Source organism: Mytilus trossulus, chromosome 8 (assembly GCF_036588685.1).
Source record: "Mytilus trossulus isolate FHL-02 chromosome 8, PNRI_Mtr1.1.1.hap1, whole genome shotgun sequence".
In the NCBI taxonomy this organism is placed as follows: domain Eukaryota; kingdom Metazoa; phylum Mollusca; class Bivalvia; order Mytilida; family Mytilidae; genus Mytilus; species Mytilus trossulus.
Window position 1 is genome coordinate 19,269,117 of NC_086380.1, and position 22,462 is coordinate 19,291,578.

At 31.9% G+C, this 22,462-nt stretch overlaps 1 protein-coding gene across 2 annotated transcripts in view; it reads right to left on the minus strand.

Annotated features, from left to right (window-relative positions):
* The window catches only part of LOC134680665 (DNA excision repair protein ERCC-6-like), a 68,271-nt gene that overhangs the window by 27,803 nt on the left and 18,006 nt on the right, over positions 1–22,462 (minus strand). For both annotated transcript variants that reach the window (XM_063539799.1, XM_063539800.1), the window contains exons 10-25: positions 22,071–22,128; positions 20,666–20,883; positions 18,632–18,680; positions 17,958–18,172; positions 16,897–17,090; positions 16,434–16,559; positions 15,081–15,246; positions 14,544–14,669; positions 13,469–13,561; positions 12,571–12,734; positions 9,521–9,626; positions 8,379–8,494; positions 7,337–7,550; positions 3,799–3,912; positions 3,395–3,443; positions 1,340–1,529 (exon numbers count right to left, since the gene is read on the minus strand). In XM_063539799.1, the coding sequence (XP_063395869.1) occupies positions 1,340–1,529; positions 3,395–3,443; positions 3,799–3,912; positions 7,337–7,550; positions 8,379–8,494; positions 9,521–9,626; positions 12,571–12,734; positions 13,469–13,561; positions 14,544–14,669; positions 15,081–15,246; positions 16,434–16,559; positions 16,897–17,090; positions 17,958–18,172; positions 18,632–18,680; positions 20,666–20,883; positions 22,071–22,128 (2,198 nt within the window). The remainder of the gene's footprint in view (positions 1–1,339; positions 1,530–3,394; positions 3,444–3,798; positions 3,913–7,336; positions 7,551–8,378; positions 8,495–9,520; positions 9,627–12,570; positions 12,735–13,468; positions 13,562–14,543; positions 14,670–15,080; positions 15,247–16,433; positions 16,560–16,896; positions 17,091–17,957; positions 18,173–18,631; positions 18,681–20,665; positions 20,884–22,070; positions 22,129–22,462) is intronic.

The window sequence follows — 22,462 nt, forward strand, 5'->3', positions numbered from 1 at the left end:
ATTTCATAAAGTAATTATACTATGAAAAAAATATAATAGAATGTTTTGAAAAGTCTGATACCTTTGACCTTGACATAGGCAGTTTTGTCTGACACAATTAACAGAGAACCCTACATGGCCAAGAGCTTCCATAAAGTTTAAGTAAGGAACTGTCATGAAACTTGATTTAAAAAATAAATAAAAACAAAGATATCTTCATATGCTACTTCTTGGTCACGAAGATCAGTTCATGTCACTGAAAGATTGCAAATTTATGAAGTCAAACCCAGACTGTATTCTATCACTAAAATACAGAGAAAATAAATCAATCGAAAACTTTCCTTGAGACATTAATTCTAAATCAGAAAAAGTTAAAAATGGTGTTTTTTTTTTCTAATCGATACATATACCTCTTATCTCATTTGATTCATATTAATATGTTTCTACTAAAAATGATTTTTAAATTTCAAGTTAATTCACAAGGAATAAAAGTTTTATGGCAAATGCAAAAATAGTGAAAAAATAAAATGGTCTGTATTTCATGATGGTTGCAAAGTAATAAGGTCCTACATATGTGCAACAGTACTTAAATGATCAACCGTTTGTTTTGGATGTAGAACTAGATAAATAAAGCTGCAATAATATGCTGCCTAGAACAAAAAAGCATTAAAACAACAGGACACAAATAGTTTGTGATGGTTCAAGCAAGGTAAAATATACAAAGATGGATATTACTGATTCCAATTGAACTAATATCCCTCAAAACACAAGTGTGGATTTAAACAACTTTAGGTGGTACCTCACACTACAGGGAGATAACTCTGTAAAATCAGCTAAACATTTTTATTACGCTGCGTTGTTAAGAGAATATTAAGCTTCTCAATGATCAAAACTAGTGTTTGTCAAACTGCTATATAACCAGTGTAATTTTTCTGATAAAATGGTTGGTTCAATTTTTTGAAATTTTTATAATTTTGTCAAAGGCGGTAAATACTTTGTCAAAATTTCTGAAAATTAAACGAGCCAAATTGGTTTTAGTGAAAGTGTTAGGTACCACCTTAAGGTTACTACACTACCTCAACAATGGAATATAAAACCCTTAACCATAGCAAGCAATTCAATGTCATGCATGATAACTTGTACCTGTGATATTCTAGGCAGATGTTTATAGCTCAAAGCTATCTAATTTACACCAAGATATATGTATTATTGTTGATTCAGAATGATAGGTTTAAATAATTTAGAAGGGGTGTCTTTCAGCATTTTGTGAATTAAAAAGCATGATAAATGCCAGGATTCCAAATGCATTTTAACACCATCTTGACGTTAAGGTATTAATACCAGAAGGGGGTTCTAATACCTGTATGGGTTTGTACTGTTTCCTGTTGTCTGTCTGGTGATAGAATCTTTGAATATCTGCCTCCTATAGATCTTCTCCTCCACAGTCCCACAAGTTATCAACCTGTAGATGACCACATTCTTCTCCTGTCCTATCCTAAAGGCTCGGTCTACAGCTTGTGCATCAGTAGCAGGGTTCCAACTTGGATCATCTAAAAAAATGCAAATGTTAAGGTTTTATTCATTGTTATTAGATTTGAAGTAGCTTTCAGTTTTTACTGATATCAGATTTGTTTTTTGTCTTCATATTTGTTTTATAACCATTTGAAGAGTCGAGCCTTTTCTTACTGATTGTTATACTGTAAAGTCAAATTATTGTATGCATTTGTTATTGTTATTAATGAAGAACGGACAATAATGCAAGATTAATTATTATTATTACATGTATTATACGATTATAAATTTTACAAACCGATGCAAATTTCAGATACTAGAATGTGTGTTCTAACTATTACAATATCAACTCAGGCACACTATAAGCAATAATTTCTGAATTTAAAATAGTTGATTCTTAAGCTGTGCTATTTCTAATACGCCACTGTCCAGATTAGTAGCAGGAATGGGCACCCACAAACATGTTTAGCCCTGCCTTGATCTGTAGGTACTTGTCCCAAATCAGAAACCTGTAATATAGTGGGTGTCATGTTTGTCATATATAATGTTTGGACCAAAATCAGACTCTTGGTTTTCTTATTTATATAAAAAAGAAGATGTGGTATCATTGCCAATGAGTCAACCTTCCACAAGTGACCGAGATGACACAGAAATTAACAACTATAGGTCACCGTATGGCGTTTAACAATGAGCAACGCCCATACCACATAGTCAGCTATATAAGGCCCCAAAATGACAATGTAAAACAATTATAGCGAGAAAACTAATGGCCTTATTTATATAAAAAAATGAATGAACAAGAATGTGTCCATAGTACACGGATGCCCCACTCGCACTATCATTTTACGTGTCACTGGACCATGAAATTGGAGTCAATACTTTAATTTTGCATTAAAATTAGAAAGATAATACCATAGTTAACATGTGTAATAAGTTTCAAGTTGATTGGACTTCAACTTCATCAAAAACTACCTTGACAAAAACTTTAACCTGAGCTTCACACTATCTTTTTCTTTGTTCAGTGGACAATGAAATTGGGGTCAATACTTTAATTTGACATTAAAATTAGAAAGATTATATCATAGGGAACATGTGTACTAAGTTTCAAGTTGATTGGACTTTAACTTCATCAAAAACTACCTCGACCAAAAACTTTAACCTGAAGCGGGACGAACGAACGAACGAACGGATGAACAAACGAACGGACGAACGAACTGAGGCACAGACCAGAAAACATAATGCCCCTCTACTATTGTAGGTGTGGCATTAAAAAAAATATGTTACACAAAAACAAACAACAACCACTGAATTACAGGCTCCTGACTTTGGACAGGCACATACCTACATAATGTGGCCGTTTGCATTGTTTTAACATTTTGTCATGTCTTGCTATGTGGTAATGGTTTTATTTATTGCAAAAGGTCATATAGTGATCATAGTTATTAACAACTGCATCATATTGCTAACACGCCTCCTTACTTTATATATAGAATTTATATAAATGTTGATGGTTACAATATTAATAGAACACAAAATTGTCTCCTGTTTCCAATTATTCATTTAGCTATACTGTTTTGTCTCTGTATCTTTCTAAATAGATAGATATAGGAAGATGTGGTGTGAGTGCCAATGAGACAACTCTGCATCCAAATAACAATTTAAAAAAAAATGTAAACCATTATAGGTCAATGTACGGCCTTAAACACAGAGCCTTGGCTGACACCAAACAACAAGCTATGAAGAGCCCCAAAATTACTAGTGTAAAACCATTCAAACGGGAAAACCAACGGTCTAATCTTTATAAAAAAACGAGAAAAAAGAAACGAGAAACAGGTATATATTACGCAGGTTCTATGCATTAAAGGGAGACAATTTAAATGTCACAACTGTTCTATCTACTCACAAATAACCACCCTGTCTGCTGCTGTTAGGGTCAATCCAACACCTCCAACCTAGAAACAAATTAATAGGTTGAAACTCATATGATCATATCTTTGCAAAGTGGAATTTTTTAGTTAGAATAGTGACAAATTGAGACAATATTTAATTGTACTCAGGACAGACCTCACATAAATAAAACAATATTTTCTAAAAGAATTCAAATTGAGTTGCATGTTCATTTTGTTTTTAGATCTATAGCATTCTAGCTATCAAAGTGGTTACAATGAAAAATATGAATATATATATAAAATGTTCACTCTCTGGTATTAAAGATCAGCCTATTTTGTTTTATAAGTATAAGACATACAGCAACCTTATCTACTAAATCTTACTTGTGTTGTCAATAGAAATACAACTAAATCTTACTTGTGTTGTCAATAGAAATACAGAGTATCTGTCATCAGTCTGAAACTTCTGCATTCTTTGATCTCTCTCAGACAAATGTGTTACTGTCCCATCTAGTCTCAATACCATGTGTCCCTACAATAAACAAATTTACACATGTGTAACTGTCTCGTCTAATCTCAACACTATGTGTCCCTACAATGAACAAAGCTAACCCATGTGTTAATGTCTCGTCTAATTTTAACACCATGTGTCCCTACAATGAATACAGATTACACATGTGTTACTGTCCGGTCTAATCTCAACACTATGTGTCCCTACAATAAACAAATTTACACATGTGTTCTGTCCTGTCTAATCTCAACACCATGTGTCCCTACTATGAACACAGATTACACATGTGTTCTGTCCTGTCTAATCTCAACACTATATGTCCCTACAATAAACAAATTTACACAGGTGTTCTGTCCTGTCTAATCTCAACACTATGTGTCCCTACAATGAACACATATTACACATGTGTAACTGTCCCATCTAATCTCAACACTATGTGTCCCTACAATGAACACAGATTACACATGTGTTCTGTCCTGTCTAATCTCAACACTATGTGTCCCTACAATAAACAAATTTACACATGTGTTCTGTCCTGTCTAATCTCAACACTATGTGTCCCTACAATGAACACAGATTACACATGTGTTACTGTCCGGTCTAATCTCAACACTATGTGTCCCTACAATGAACACATATTACACATGTGTTCTGTCCTGTCTAATCTCAACACCATGTGTCCCTACAATAAACAAATTTACACATGTGTTCTGTCCTGTCTAATCTCAACACTATGTGTCCCTACAATGAACACAGATTACACATGTGTTACTGTCCGGTCTAATCTCAACACTATGTGTCCCTACAATGAACACATATTACACATGTGTTCTGTCCTGTCTAATCTCAACACTATGTGTCCCTACAATAAACAAATTTACACATGTGTTCTGTCCTGTCATCTCAACACCATGTGTCCCTACAATAAACAAATTTACACAGGTGTTCTGTCCTGTCTAATCTCAACACTATGTGTCCCTATAATGAATACATATTACACATGTGTAACTGTCCCATCTCATCTCAACACTATGTGTTCTTACAATGAACACAGATTACACATGTGTTCTGTCCTGTCTAATCTCAACACTATATGTCCCTACAATGAACACATATAACACATGTGTTCTGTCCTGTCTAATCTCAACATCATGTGTCCCTACAATGAACACATATTACACATGTGTTCTGTCCTGTCTAATCTCAACACTATGTGTCCCTACAATAAACAAATTTACACATCTGTTCTGTCCTGTCTAATCTCAACACTATGTGTTCCTACAATATCACATATTACACATGTGTTCTGTCCTGTCTAATCTCAACACTATATGTCCCTACAATGAACACATATTACACATGTGTTCTGTCCTGTCTAATCTCAACACTATATGTCCCTACAATGAACACATATTACACATGTGTAACTGTCCTGTCTAATCTCAACACTATGTGTGCCTACAATGAACACAGATTACACATGTGTTCAGTCCTGTCTAATCTCAACACCATGTGTCCCTACAATAAACAAATTTACATATGTGTTCTGTCCTGTCTAATCTCAACATCATGTGTCCCTACAATAAACAAATTTACACAGGTGTTCTGTCCTGTCTAATCTCAACACCATGTGTCCCTACAATAAACAAATTTACACAGGTGTTCTGTCCTGTCTAATCTCAACATCATGTGTCCCTACAATGAACACAGATTACACATGTGTTACTGTCCCGTCTTATCTCAACCCCATGTGTCTCTACAATGAACACAGATTACACATGTGTAACTGTCCTGTCTAATCTCAACACCATGTGTCCCTACAATAAACAAATTTACACATGTGTTCTGTCCTGTCTAATCTCAACATCATGTGTCCCTACAATAAACAAATTTACACAGGTGTTCTGTCCTGTCTAATCTCAACACCATGTGTCCCTACAATAAACAAATTTACACAGGTGTTCTGTCCTGTCTAATCTCAACATCATGTGTCCCTACAATGAACACATATTACACATGTGTAACTGTTTCATCTAATCTCAACACTATGTGTCCCTACAATGAACACAGATTACACATGTGTTACTGTCCCGTCTAATCTCAACCCCATGTGTCTCTACAATGAACACAGATTACACATGTGTAACTGTCCCATCTAATCTCAACACCATGTGTCTCTACAATGAACACAGATTACACATGTGTTCTGTCCTGTCTAATCTCAACACTATATGTCCCTACAATAAACACATTTACACAGGTGTTCTGTCCTGTCTAATCTCAACACCATGTGTCCCTACAATAAACAAATTTACACAGGTGTTCTGTCCTGTCTAATCTCAACATCATGTGTCCCTACAATGAACACATATTACACATGTGTAACTGTCCCATCTAATCTCAACACTATGTGTCCCTATAATGAACACAGATTACACATGTGTTAATGTCCCGTCTAATCTCAACCCCATGTGTCTCTACAATGAACACAGATTACACATGTGTAACTGTCCCATCTAATCTCAACACCATGTGTCTCTACAATGAACACAGATTACACATGTGTTCTGTCCTGTCTAATTCATTTTGAATTTCGATCACGGTTCAGTATTTTTGTGATTTTACATTTCATTTGAATTTTTTTTAACACAAAATGTTGAAATAAGCATAATTTCATCACATTTTAGTATGTCAACCATTGATTTTTTATTGTTTTACACTACCAACTAAGTAATGCTTGTGCTTGGCCTTAAATTTAAATATAACAGCCCATGACATGTGAAAAATTCCAATAAAACTATGGCTTGCATGATTCATTTCTTAAGGAGCAAAATTTATGAAGGTTAATTCTAATAATAAAATATGAAAATACATCTTAAGGTGGTACCTAACACTTTAACTAAAATTAATTTGGCTCGTTTGATTTTCTTGTCAAATATATAAAAATTTCAAAAAATTTGAACCAACCGTTTAATCAGAAAAATTACACTGGTTATATAGCAGTTTGACAAACACTTATTTTGATCATTGAGAAGCTTAATATTCCCTTATGAACAAAACTTAATCTTCAGGATATTGAAAAATTAAAATAATATTTTATAAAAACAAACCATTGCAAAGAGTGTACACCTGCTGGAACCCCTGGCTCTAACTAATAGAATGATTTTATAAGCTAACTTTCAAGTAATTAAAATATCTACCCAATTCATGCAACCTTAGATTTAGATTTTCTATTCTTTTTTAAAATTATTAATAATATTATTATAAGTTTAAAGAAGGATTCAAAAATTCAACTTTATGTACTTGTCTCGATTTTGCTGATGTACTATGAACTTATTTACTATAATTATATTATATATATGAAGTTCTTTGCCAATAAACACATTACAAAAAAAAAAAAAAAAAAAAAAAAAAAGATATTGAAAAATTTCCTTATTATACATACCCTATTAGAAATAACTTTAAAGATGATATCTAATAGCTTCCTTGACTGAGAGAATACTAATGTTCTATGCCCCTCTGCTTTTAATTTATCAAGTAACTCCACCAGCACTATGAGTTTCCCTGACTCATTAATGAGTATCTGATCATCAACGTTTTTAATTTGATTGACAGCGCTAAGGTACGCCTCCTCTGATTCTAACTGGTCCTCATCAAGACTGGAAAGAAAATAATAATACAGTTGATTACTATTACAGGAGTGTTTTCCCTACAGGGTTTATTCAATGGTCTCTGACATTTATTTATGGCACCTCAAATCAATATACTTAGGAAAGGTGTATAAATTTCAGTTATGTACTCAAAGCATCTTAGTTTTGTCATTCTTAAAGATTTATCAGTATTCTTGTTTGAATTATTTCACATTTCAGGATAGGCTTTTTAAAGTCGATTATACAGTATTGGTTATTCTCAGTTACAGGCCCTTTGGTGGCCTTTTATGGCTGACATCAACTGTATTTAGATGATGAATTGATTCATTTTAAATATGGTAATTTTAGCAAGGCTTTTATTCACTTTTTGTGCTTCATGCAGTAAAATATTCCCCGTTTTCATTATTTACATTTTACGTGAAGTGAATAGTTAAACTGTAAAATGTCTACTGCAAAATAAAAAGCTAAAATTAGAATGTTTCCTGATAAATTATAAAAGTTTCATGGTCCAATTCATCTTGTAGCCAAATTTTTATCGGAGATTATTTTTGTACAGTTGATTCTACATTTAATAATTAATATTTTGTTTAAATACTGTAAATTCAGAAATTATTGCATGCATTTATAATTGCGATTTTGTCATTTTAAACTCAAATGCAATTTTAATTTTTAAGATTTTGAGAAAAAGATAAAATAGTACAGAATGGGAGTTTTAATTATTGCATTTACAACTCTGTCTCATTATTCGCAATAATAAAAACATCGCAATAATTTCTGAATTTACAATAAAAATCAACTTAAAATCTTTGACAAAAGTTACGATATTTTTCCTCTTACCCATGATCCTCTAGTCCTAGCTGAGCTACAGCCCTGGTAGATAGAAGTCTGGGGTGGTCTGTTATTTTCTTCAGAACAGTTAATGCCACCAGTGGTGATTTCTTTGTCATTAGTAACTGAAAAATAACATCAAGTCTTCATCACAGAGCCAGAATTGACCAATGTATTGGAGCAATTTTTATGAACAACCTAGGAATTATTCTGGTCAATAGAAACATAACATTTGAAAGAAGAAAGTATAATTTGTAAAAAAAAATCAAATAAAGATCAGCAGAGACATTACTGTTTCTAATCTGTTCTTTTGAAAATCTAAAAATTACAAAAATTCAAGAAAACCAGGTGCTCCCCAGGATGCAGCTTTATACAACCGCAGTGGTTGAACCCTGAACAGTTGGGGCAAATTTGGTCACAGTATTCAAGCTTCATACAGTCTTAATTTTGGATTGTGATCAAATTTTTGACATAATATAGGTTTTAGTAACAAAATAAATGTGGTCAAAGATCTAACAAATCTATTTCACAATACTGTGCAATTGAAGATTTTTTCTTGAAACTTTTCAGAACTTGAAATTTGAAATTTTTTGAAAAAAACAGGAATCCCTAAAAAAAAAAATGGAAACAACCCCTGAAACTCCCCCTTGGAGCAATAACCTTTAAACTCAATCCCATCCTTTCCTTTGTAGTATGGAACCTTGTAGTACAATTTCAGAGAGATTCATACGCTTAAACACAAGTTATTGTCTGGAAACTAGAAACATGATTCTTTTTGGCCCTTTTTCCTACATATTTTGATCAATTAACCCAAAACTTAATCTCAGCCTCCCCTTTGTTATATGGAACATTGTAGTACAATTTTAGAGATATCCATACAATTACACACAAGTTATTGTCTGGAAACTAGAAAAATGCTCCTTTAGGCCCTTTTTTGGCCCCCAATTCCTACATATTTTGGGCAATTAACCCAAAACTTAATCCCAGCTTCCCCTTTGTTATATGGAACATTGTGGTACAATTTCAGAGATATCCATACAATTACGCACAAGTTATTGTCTGGAAACTAGAAAAATGCTTGTTTTTGAAAAATTACAGGTGACCTCATGACCTTAAACTATTCATTTAATTTATAGGAATAATAACTTTACCTCTTTTACAGTGTCCAATGACAAGAAATCATGGTAAATTTTCTGTTGTGTCTGAGTAAGGAATACCCATAATATCAAATCATTCTTTCTTGTTAAAGATGGCATTCTGTAAAAAATAACAACATATCAGACTGGTTAAAGATGGCATTCTGTAAAAATAACAACATATCAGACTGGTTAAAGATGGCATTCTGTAAAAATAACAACATATCAGACTGGTTAAAGATGGCATTCTGTAAAAATAACAACATATCAGACTGGTTAAAGATGGCATTCTGTAAAAATAACAACATATCAGACTGGTAAAAGATGGCATTCTGTAAAAATAACAACATATCAGACTGGTTAAAGATGGCATTCTGTAAAAATAACAACATATCAGACTGGTTAAAGATGGCATTCTGTAAAAATAACAACATATCAGACTGGTTAAAGATGGCATTCTGTAAAAATAACAACATATCAGACTGGTTAAAGATGGCATTCTGTAAAAATAACAACATATCAGACTGGTTAAAGATGGCATTCTGTAAAAATAACAACATATCAGACTGGTTAAAGATGGCATTCTGTAAAAATAACAACATATCAGACTGGTTAAAGATGGCATTCTGTAAAAATAACAACATATCAGACTGGTTAAAGATGGCATTCTGTAAAAATAACAACATATCAGACTGGTTAAAGATGGCATTCTGTAAAAATAACAACATATCAGACTGGTTAAAGATGGCATTCAGTAAAAATAACAACATATCTGACTGGTTAAAGATGGCATTCTGTAAAAATAACAACATATCAGACTGGTTAAAGATGGCATTCTGTAAAAATAACAACATATCTGACTGGTTAAAGATGGCATTCTGTAAAAATAACAACATATCAGACTGGTTAAAGACAACATCTTGTGATAATAATACAGATAAAATATTTCCTTTATTTTTTTCCAAGAGGTGTAAGTTGAAATACTCATCAGATCAAATGATTCCTTCTGTTTTTAAACATATACATACAATAACAATTTGATACCTTTTAGCATTGAAGCATAAATTGAGAAACAATTCAAAAGAACAAGTTAAAGATTAATCTATAGAGCACAAGATTTAAAATAACACATATATAATGACTTTATTCATACTTATTTCCAAAGGGTAAAGTTTCTTTATTGGCCTTGATGTAATATGAATATGTGAAATGATAACCAATGAGAACTCTGCACCAAGATTCAAGATTCTTTATTTCTTATAAAACCAAGTATATGGTACAAAGAAAGATATTTTTACATACAATAACATACAGATTTTGCGCATGACAAGTTTGCACAAAAACGAGCAACAAGAATGAGAGATTGGTGATCAACCTGGAGAACATACTTCTATATTGATAATTCTAATTAATTTACACAAATTTTTCAATACACGAATATTTTTTGAAATAAATAAACTGCCGAATTTCAAAACATTTACTCAGCTTATATAGTAAGGTTTAAGAAAAGCTCTTCTACTTTTTGTTAGAGCTGTACAATTTAAAATATAGTGAAATTCATCACCTAACACCAGACACCATATGATGTAGATTTTAGCAACTATAGGTCACCTTATGGCCTTCAACAATGAGTATATCCCATAGAGCAAAGCAAGCTATAAAATGCCACAACATGCTTAGTAATTTTTTTTACACTAAAATATCTTTCTTTTGTTACGAAGGTCCATTGCAGCTGAGACTAAGCTATATTTATAAAATTAAAGGGTGTTATTGTTTGAGGGTTTCAAAGAAGATTAGTTATTTTCTGTTACTTACTATGTTACCCTTATTTAGTGAAAAACATGTATTAACATATCAACTAGCTTATATACCATCAACCTTGTCCTGTTTGAGAAATAACTATAACAGGGAAAGATGAGGGGAAAAATAACCCTGAGTGTCCTATTCATGGCATTGAAGATTAAAGGATGCTGATAGATGTATCTCACTGTAATCTGCCTGTAGAGAGGGACCCCTAGTTAATACAATAACCATATAAGTGCTGATTTCATAGTGATTCTGATCTCAGTATGGTAGTATATTGTAATTCATTTCTATCCAAATTTGCTGATTTTTCCTGAATTTTGGTTTCATCGAAATCTGCAACCATAAGTAGTTTTCCCCAGGCATATTTTAATATTACAATTGTTATATGACCTTGGGTTCACACAATCTTTGAAAGTTTTAGGACTCCGTAATGTGTGTCACGGAGTTCGAAAACAATAAACGTATTTATACTAAGTCTTTTAGTATTAGCATTGTGCCTCGGAATGACCTTATATCACCTCTGCATAACCTTTTGACTTCAAGCAACAATAACCTTTTAGTTGTGACATCAAATGTTTTGAATTATGATGTCAAAATTTACGGGGAACCTGTGTGATTTTATGCAATGGCGGACAAATTTGCATACAAGTGTAAATACGTCTATTTTTGTGTTTTCAATTTTCTAAGTTTATTTTTTTGGGGCTGAAACTGTATCTTTAACCTGAGTGTAAGGCTGAAAACTAGGAAATTATTATGATATAAATTCTTTATACATAAGCATAAAAAAAACCCAGAAAAAAGCTATAATAAAACGATGAATAAATACTGAGGCAAAACAAGAAATAATGCATTACCTGTTCTTGTACCTAAATATAATATAAAACCAGCCTACATTCATTGGTCACATGATTTTAAAAAAAAATGATATAAAACAAACTGCTTGTGCTAGGATTGAAAGTCATCAATGAGTTAAATGGCATTGCAGCAATATACCCATTAATAGTATGATATTTGAAATGACATTTGAAGTCACTATATCTGAGCGATGTAAAAATACATGTAAATTTCGTCTTTTTTTTTAAATTTCAGGGTATACTCAATATTTGAGTCGAACAAAAATTGATTGATATAAATCTTTTTTATCAAGACCAAAATTTTATAATGGCATCCTTTATTTGAGAAATATGATAAAATTATAATGTAAACCATTTAAATGACCTCCTTTTTGGTCTCCCAAAGATAGTAAAAATAACACTCACTTCCCAACGCCATCTTCAGATTTATCTACTTTTACACCATCTTTGGTATCTGTCACTTCCGCCTTAGTTCTCCGTAAAAAATAAGGAGCTATAATCTTCTTCAAACTAATTGCCATTTCTTGACCCAATTTTCTCTCACCAACAGTAGCATCCCTTTCTCTGGCCTAATTATAGATACCAAACTTATAAGTTCAAATTAACATGCAAACAAATGTTAGTCTTGTATGTTTTTTTATTCTAGTTCGTTTATATGCTTTGAAGTTTAGTGTGACGTCCATTTTCACTGAACTAGTACAAATTTTTTATTTAAGGGACAGCTGAAGACTGCTTCTTGGTGTAGAATTTTCTTGCTGCGATGAAGACCCATTGGTTGCATAGGCTGTTGTCTGCTCTTCCGTTGGGTTGTTGACTCTTTGTGACATATTCCCCTTTCCATTCTCAATTTTATAAATTTTTTGAATGCCATTTAATTTCGCTAAAGAGAGCAAACTAAGTACTGTTGTGAAAAATTGCTTAAGTTATCCAGCACCATGCTTTTTCGCATCCTGTTTTCACTTTGGTAATAGCCTCCTCTGATAAATGTAATGGTAGTTCAAATCAGCTAACTTGAACACAATGTTTATATTGTCAGTGTCTTATCTTATCAAAATTAGCAAAATATTACCACTAAATTTGAAGAAATTCAAGCTCATTAAATACAAATTTATTTTATAACAAAACGACTTTATTTCCTTACAATTAAGCAAGAATCATTTGAATTGGTTATAACTCTTTTCAATTTGCTCTCACAAGTAATTCCATTTAATTTTTCTATGAAATGTAACTCTTGCATTTGTAACTCAAGTTTCTGACCAATAAGTTATAATTCTGTTTAAATCTCATATCATATTAATCTTACTCTTGTAATGGGATTTTCATACTCCATTTTAAATGTTCTGGCCGTTCCTAACAATGCACCTTGGTGTACAAAGTCAAACAATGCCCAAAGTTCCTGAAAATAAACTTCATTTTTATCACATTGCAAAACCGGTTTAGTTTATATATAATAGTTATCAAAGGTACCAGGATTATAATTTAGTACGCCATACGCGCGTTTCGTCTACATAAGACTCATCAGTGACGCTCAAATCAAAAATATTTATAAACCCAAACAAGTACAAAGTTGAAGAGAATTGAGGACCCAAAATTCCAAAAAGTTGTGCCAAATTCGGCTAAGGTAATCTATGCCTGGGATAAGAAAATCCTTAGTTTTTCAAAAAGTTCAAAGTTTTGTATACAGGAAATTTATAAAAAGACCACATTATTGATATTCATGTCAACACCGAAGTGTTGACTACTGGGCTGGTGATACCCTCGGGGACGAAACGTCCACCAGCAGTGGCATCGACCCAGTGGTGTAAATAGTTATCAAAGGTATCAGGATTATAATTTAGTACGCCATACGCGCGTTTTGTCTACATAAGACTCATCAGTGACGCTCAAATCAAAAATATTTATAAACCCAAACAAGTACAAAGTTGAAGAGCATTGAGGATCCAAAATTCCAAAAAGTTATAACTCTTTCTACTTGATTTGAAGTGAGGAAACCAAAACAATTAAGGTGTTGAAATATTTATATGTTTACAACAAAAAAAATCTTTACTAATGAAAGTGAACCAACCCATGATGAATTTGTTGTACGGAAGTGTCTCCGAAGTGGATACCTCAGGTATAAGGGTTGTTATGAAAAATTCTTTTGATACTAGAAAGTTATATAAACTTTAAGAAAAAAAATCTACATAATCAGTTTTCTTCCTTCTTTTCTAATTATTGACCTAAAAAATATATGTGACATCATCAGGCATGTTTTCTTTTTCATGACTTCACAATGAGAAAATCATGGAAAGCTTGAAAGTTTTATGTCCTAATTTAATTTTGACTATAAATGAGGATTGGAAATCATATTAAACACAACTTATAAGCTAGTAACTCACCTTTAGATTATTTTGTATAGGTGTTCCTGTTAGTATAATTCTATTCCTGGCAGGTATTGCATGGACACCTTTTGTAGTTTTTGTTGGATTCTTTATTTTATGTCCTTCATCAAGAGCAACATAGTCCTAAAAAAAAAAACAGATGTTTTTATTTCTTCTGACATTTAAACATTTTTGTATCATTAAAAATTGACTGAATACTAAAAACAACTGGCTTATGATGACAAAGAAACAAATTTCTAGTTAAATAAACAGGTTTACATTACACAAAATAAGATTAACTTAAAAATTAAATGTTCAACGAATAACAAATTTTCAATAACCTTTTATGCAGACTACGACAAAACAAAAAAATAATAATATCCATAAACATGTAAGTTTCATAAGTCCAAGAAAATAAATGAATCAACAGTACCTGCGTTAATAATATTGTGAAAAATTGTTCCTTAACAAGAGTTCAAAGTAATCTGAATCTTGATCAAAGTACCTTTAGATATCAAAAGACATAATTTCGAAGAATATCAAAAGAATATCTACCCATACAAATTCTCTTCCATCTTGTTTTCCAATAACTTCTGAGCTAGTGACAACTAGTCCATAAGATGTCAGGAGAACCCCTCCCCTTCTTTGTACTTTTCCAAGAGCTCGTTCCTTCTCCTTCTTACTGCTACCATGGTAAGCTTCCACTCGAATACCTGGTGCCCTATAACAGTTATTGCATGAATAAAAGGAGATTTATATTGCAAACAGGCAGCAACTCGGCAACAGAAAGATGAGTGGACATCTAGAAGTCACCTATAGCTAAAGAGCAAACTGAAAATTATCTATTGAATGAAATATGAGTAGACGCTTCAATAACACTGTTTTGCCTGTTTGGCATTTATATACATTTTCAAGGATTTCAAAAGTCACCATGCATTTATGGATGTTTGCTCCTCTATTTTTTAATATTTTGTCAGATTTTCAGAATCCTCTGGTTTTATCCATGTACTGTCATTAAAAAAATGCCCACTAATCTCTACTTTTCTTTTTATAATTTTATAACATATAGTTTAAAAAGCCATATTTCAAAATCTTATAAAATCCTTGTTATTTTTCATAGTTTTTGAAACAAAAAAGGTGCAAATGTTTGAAAAATGTAGAGAGAATTATTTCCCGCCAATTTCCAAATGGCTTATATCTCAAAAAAACAAGCACACTTTTTTAATTTCTTTATTTATAGACTATCAATTCATAACAGTCTTTTAAAAAGCTTGTTTATTTTTAACAGAGGAGGGAACATCCTCAAGGTGGTTTAAAGTATCACAGAGTATGTTAATAATACATGAAATAGCATTTCCATGTTAAAAGGGGAATACTATTTAATCATTAATTCACGAAAAATTAAGACATGACTTTTCTGTAACAGGGTTTTCAAGTAAGTCTTAGGGACATTTATCCAACAATGCTATTTTTAAGAAATAATTCATGGCAGCAGAAAATTTGTTTTTCATTCAACCATTGGTTGGGTATTTATATTTTGATTATTTTATCATGACTTGCATCCAAGTACATATATAAGTGAGTAAAATTTTAAACATAAAATAAGAAATAAACATAGATGCCACACTTGCACTATAAATTTAGTGGACAGTGAAATTTGGATATTATCTCCAACCTGGCATTTAAATTAAAAAGAACATACCATAGCTATATAGGGAAAATGTGTACTAAGTTTTAAGCTGATTAGACCTCAACATCATCAAAATCTACTTTGACAAAATTTTTAACCTGAAGCGGGACAGACAGACAGAAACAAAATGAAAACATATTTGCTTTTTCCTATTGTTATTATAAGTGAAAGTAGTAAATTGTTCTGTATCAATATGCTTGCAATTATTAATATCTTACCATTTTTGGAATTCTTTTTCCCAGTTAACTATAAGTGAGACTGGCATCACAATGAGTACTGACTTGACTTTGTCCATATCAAACAATCCTGACAGGAATGATATAACCTGTATAGTCTTACCAAGTCTGGAAAACAAACAATCATTCAATCGACTTTATCGTTACACTGTACCATCAGTGGACTACCAATCAAAGCGAAATTTGTGATGTAATTGTGTGTAAATTTTCTGTTTTTTTGTTGTTTTTTCAGATGAAATCATTTGCATTAAGTAATAGAACTAATGATTTATATTTAATTGTAAAAGGAATATAAAATATATTTCACAGTACCAAATATTGCAGTAAGACATTGCAAACATTGCTATTCACCACAGCTGACATTTGCACAATTTTTATAGCTCTTTATTTTCTATTAAAAAATATTTTTTATATATAAATAATTCCAAAACAAATACTAGTATACCCCATATCATCACCAAGAATTCCTCCCTTTCGTTTCTTATGTAAACCCCACATCCATAAGACAGCCTCTTTCTGATGATCATACAACTTTTCAAACAACTCTTTGTACATGAAGTAACCATTCCCAACATGCACCATTCCATTATTCTCTTCCTCATTTCCTTCTTCTTCATTGCCATGTTCTTTCAGGTATTGCTGGAAAAAAAAGAAGAAAAATGTCAGTGTAAAAGATTGTATTTTAGGGCTAGACTGATGTCTTCTTTTTTATTGTTGCCATATGTTTAAACAATCATGGAAAGACATCAAATTTAAAAAGAATAGATGGATGTAAAAAGTGTTATATTGATATGTTTTCTTGCAGCACATCATTTTTGTGTACTAATTTCTTGAAAATCTAAACCAACAGTCATGACAGTGGATCACGAGAGTATATACAATGTCAGAATTCTAACACTAAAATGGCTACCGTAAACAAAACTTTGAATTAGTAAATTTATCTGGATGACAGATTCAAGATTGATGGGTTGATTGATCAATGTTTGTCCATATATCTAATAATATAGGGTTATTGCATGAATATTGGGGAATATTGTCCAGAGTAGAATTTTATATTGCATGAGCTTGCGAGTGCAATATATGTTCTATGAGAGACAATATTCCCAAATCAGGTCAATATAGTTTAAAGAAGCAGAAGTATTGGTATTAGCAAAACATTAATTTAAAAAAGAGAAACTTAAAAAGATTTCAGTTCAATGAATGGAAATTTAAAAATCAATTGCGTTATCATCTAACATGATTTGTAAACCTGAGGTGATTTTCATTAGTTCAATGATTTTAACTCAACTAACTAGTGGGAATAAAGGCTTGTTGTAATGACAGGAAATTGTTATTTGAAAGATAAGATTTGTACACATTATGTTTTCAAATCTTTATTTTAAAATTATATCCTAAAATAAGAAGACTTTGGCATTATCAATATTGTAAAATGGTGGATTTTTAGTGATAATATCAAGACATATTTACATATTTTGTTTACTATTACTCCAACAAAATCAATCTCACCTCCATTTTGGCCACTTTTTTTGCTAATTTTTCACTGTGGCAGATGGTTAAAGCTTGTCTATTTAAATCCAGAGCAGCTTTGACTTTTCCATCACCAATCAGCTGTTTGGCCTCCATTACAAGCTTATTAAATTTCTCCTGGTCATTCTGATTATTTTGTGATTTTGCTGGTGTCTTTGTGGTAGTTGGTTTCATGTCTTCATTTGATTCATGTTCTACAATCAGACAAAACATTATAATTTAGGTAATGACATACCATGGCGCACTTTATATTGTAAATAATATCTTATATACATCCACAACATATCCCCATTTCTTCAATCTTTTCAAATTGAAAAAATCCTTTATAATAACATTCGAGCATACTTATAAACTGATATGCATTTTTCCAGAAAAAAATATATGAAATTAACAATCAATTTTTCAACAAAAAGATTTTAAATCTATCTATCAGAAGTTTATTTGTGAGTTATGTCTTAAATACCATTGTCAAATAAGCAATCAATAACATAGTACAACATCAATTTCTCGCTATGCTGAAAACCCATTGGTGGCTTTTGGCCATTTTCTGCTCTGTGGTCAGGTTGTTGTCTCGTTTACACATTTCCCTTTCCATTTTCCATTTTAAGATCATGTGGTCTTGTATTCATTCTATTTATAACTTTAAGACGTACCTCTGCTATCTACATCTGCTTCATTTTCATGATTTTCTTTGATATAAGCCTGGAAATTTAAGAAGTAAATTATCAAAATGTATATAAAAAATAGTGGTATCATCAGAGAATAAAATTATTAGTGTTGGATAATCGGTTGAAATTACCAACCGATTATCTATTACAATCGGTTGTCAGTAACCAACCGACTATCGGTTATAATTGGATCAAAATACCTTGCCCTTTTTTTTTTAAAGGAAATCATGTATTTTGTCTCATTGTACATGTCTTATGTGTACATTCAATATCATTGCAGAGTTTATATATTCATATTTGATCTTTTGTTTCCTTTTCATATTCTTGTGTACTAAATTATAATCCTGGTACCGGTACCTTTGATAATCAAAAAGTGGATAATTATCTATTCAGCAGTTAAAACAATGAATTGTCTTGATAAGAATCAAGATTCATATTGAACATATTTTATCTCATAATTACAACATTTATTACCAACAGTGACACTAACATTTCTAAATTTCAATGGTGTAACTCACAAAACAATTTCAATAACATAGCTGTATGAACATTTGAATGCTTCTAATTAGGAAAAGATATATAAAGTTTTTAATTTTTAGAAATTTAAAATTAACACAAAAAAATAAAATAATGCATTTGCATTATAAGATATACAGTATACAAAGGGTATTAAGCCATTGTCTGTTAATTCGTGAAGAACGCTTTTTTTCACTCTTGTGATCATTAATTTCTGTCAATTGTGTCATTCGTACGTCTGAATCTATAATTGTAAGAATGCGGAATTATTACATAGTTGAACCGTATCCGATTCGTGATTCTTATATTTTTATAAATGGGGGACAAATTTCGGAAAATTTACAACAATAAACGATGTTTGTGTCATTCGTACGTCTGAATCTATAATTGTAAGAATGCGGAATTATTACATAGTTGAACCGTATCCGATTCGTGATTCTTATATTTTTATAAATGGGGGACAAACGCGCGGAAAATTTACAACAATAAACGATGTTTGGCAAACAATTTGGAAAGCAATATGACGTTTTTGATGCAACACATGGATAAACATTTCTAAAAGGCAATTTGCAACACGTTCTAATGAAGCAACGAAATTATTTTGTCTAAAATCAGAATGATTTATACCGCTCTCAAGTAACAAGTACCGGTAATGAAAGAAAGTATTTCATACAAAGTTATTAATGTTAAATAACCTTCCATCAATCTGCAAATGCTTTTGTCACGTTTATAAAGAGAAATTGGTTTATTCTTTAATTATTGGATGTTTGACATTGTTACTGTCATCGACTGGTTAATATTGTTTGACTGCGCATATAAAATGCAAACCGTAAAAGAGACCGGAAGTTGACAAGCTAAAGGTCCGTAAACTTAAAACGACAATCGATTGAACAAAATCCCAATCGATTATCGACATTGCAAGGCCCAACCAACTGATTTCCGACTTATTCCGATCATTGGAACAACACTAAAAATTATATTCAAATTATTTGTTTGACATCCCCTAGTCTGTCTTCTTTACATATGGACAACTTTAACCAAGAGAGCCGTGGTGTAGTGGTTAGTGCATCGGACTACTAACACAAAGGTTCCTGGTTCAATTCCCGTCTGGGATTAAAACTTCAGGGACTCAATTTTCGGCTCTTCCTTGACACCATTTGAGAGTATGGTCTTGAGGAAACGATGATAGTCCGTCGGAAGGGGACGATAAATGGCTGACCCTTGTTAAGAGAGAGCTATATCTCTTGCACGTTAAAGACACCCTTGTAGATTCGAAAAAGAGTAGGCTAATGCCGCTACAAGGCAGCACTCGCACCCGCAAAGTGGAAAGGGATTAATATAAGTTGTAAAACTTGTTTCCCAATCCACTATAAATAAATATGTTTAAATTAAATTAACATTTTTTCAATACTGATGTTTTATTCTCATTTATTGAGGAAATTCTAGATATTTGGATCCTTCACAATGAAGTCATGTAATTTTTAACACCTTTTAAATAATTACCTCAATCTTTTCTATTTTCTTTGCCAACTTTTCACTGCTATATATTTTCATGGCCTCCCTATATAACTCTAAAGCATCTTTTAAGTTGCCTTCATCCGTGTATAGTTTTGCTGTTTGAACAAGTTGATTGAAACTCTCTTGATCTTCTTGTGAAACTGATTTTTTCTTAGATGTCTCTGACAGAACATTGGATTTTTGTTCAGTTGATGGTTTGTGTTCTGAAATAAAGTAAACAATGTGTATATACATTAAACAAGAATGTGTCCAAAGTACACAAATGCCCCATAGCATAATCATTTTCTATGTTCAATGGACCATGAAATTGGGGTCAAAAGTCTAATTTGGCATTAAAATTAGAAAGATCATATCATAAGCAACAAGTGTACCAAGTTATAAGTTGATTGGACTTCTGCTTCATCAAAAACTACCTTGACCAAAAACTTTAACCTGAAGCAGGACGAACAAACGAACGAACGGACAGACGGACGAAAGAACGGAGCCACAGACCAGAAAACATAATGCCCCTCTACTATTGTAGGTGGGGCATAAAAAGCACTTTAAAGAATTTGTTCAGCATTCAAATCTGGCAAGCTGCACATAAAAAAGCCACTGTGAATTTGAAAAATTCTATGTTTTGTTTCAGTTAGATTTTCAGGACGAACAAGAATGTGTCCCCAATACATGAATGCCCCACTCGCACTATCATTTTCTATGTTCAGTGGACAGTGAAATTGGGGTTAAAACTCTAATTTGGCATTAAAACTAGAAAGATCATAGAATAGGAAACATGTGTACTAAATTTGAAGTCGATTGGACTTTAACTTCATCAAAAACTACCTTGACCAAAAACTTTTACCTGAAGCGGGACAGACAGACAGAAGGACGGACAAAACAACGGAGGCACAGACCAGAAAACATAATGCCCCTCTACTATGGGAGGTGGGGCATAAAAGTTGCATCAAATTCAGACTTCCCTAGTATTTCTGCATGGGCAAATAACAGGTAATTGTAATCTGTTCTCAATGGTCGACAATAGTATGGGAGTGACAGGATGATACCAGTACCAATATAGATATGGACATATAATAATCTATAATTATTCGGCCTTATTGGCAATCAAAGCACTGGTCTTTTCATAAATGGTTACTTTCTTATATGTCTTATAAACATTTAAAAAAAAAAAAAAAAAATCCCCTTTATAAATATCAATTTATATTAGTAGTTCTAAGACTGTAGAAAAAGTTTTCTTTTGACTGCTGTATGATAGTCTATTTTTTTTAGTCAAATAAGTTGCACATATAAAACTTTTAACCAAAAAAAAAATATAGAATGACTGCTCCACCAAAAATTAAGACAAAGATCATAAGAACCATGAAATATGTTATATATAAATGTTACTATGTACCTTCAGTAACATTTTGTTCACTTGACAACTTTTTTCCTTCTGTTTCGTTTAAATAAATCTGTAATATAGAATAAATGTGTCAATGTAATTCTAACAGAAAATAAGAGACAAACATAAATCTGAAAATCATCTGGACATGAGAGTTAGAATAAATGAATAATAAGACAAGTGAAAAAGTACATATGCATAGTAAGAATTACCATTTTGTTCAGCTTTATTCAAGAGCAGTGTTTGAAGTTACCACCAGCTGTTAATTTCTAACATTTTCACTTTCAATATATCTTAAAACTTATGGTTTCTGTGGCAATAGGGGTACCAGACATAATTTCATATTAAATAATCTGACAGAAAAAGTTACTGCAAATTAATCTCATTTCATTTTTTATATTTTT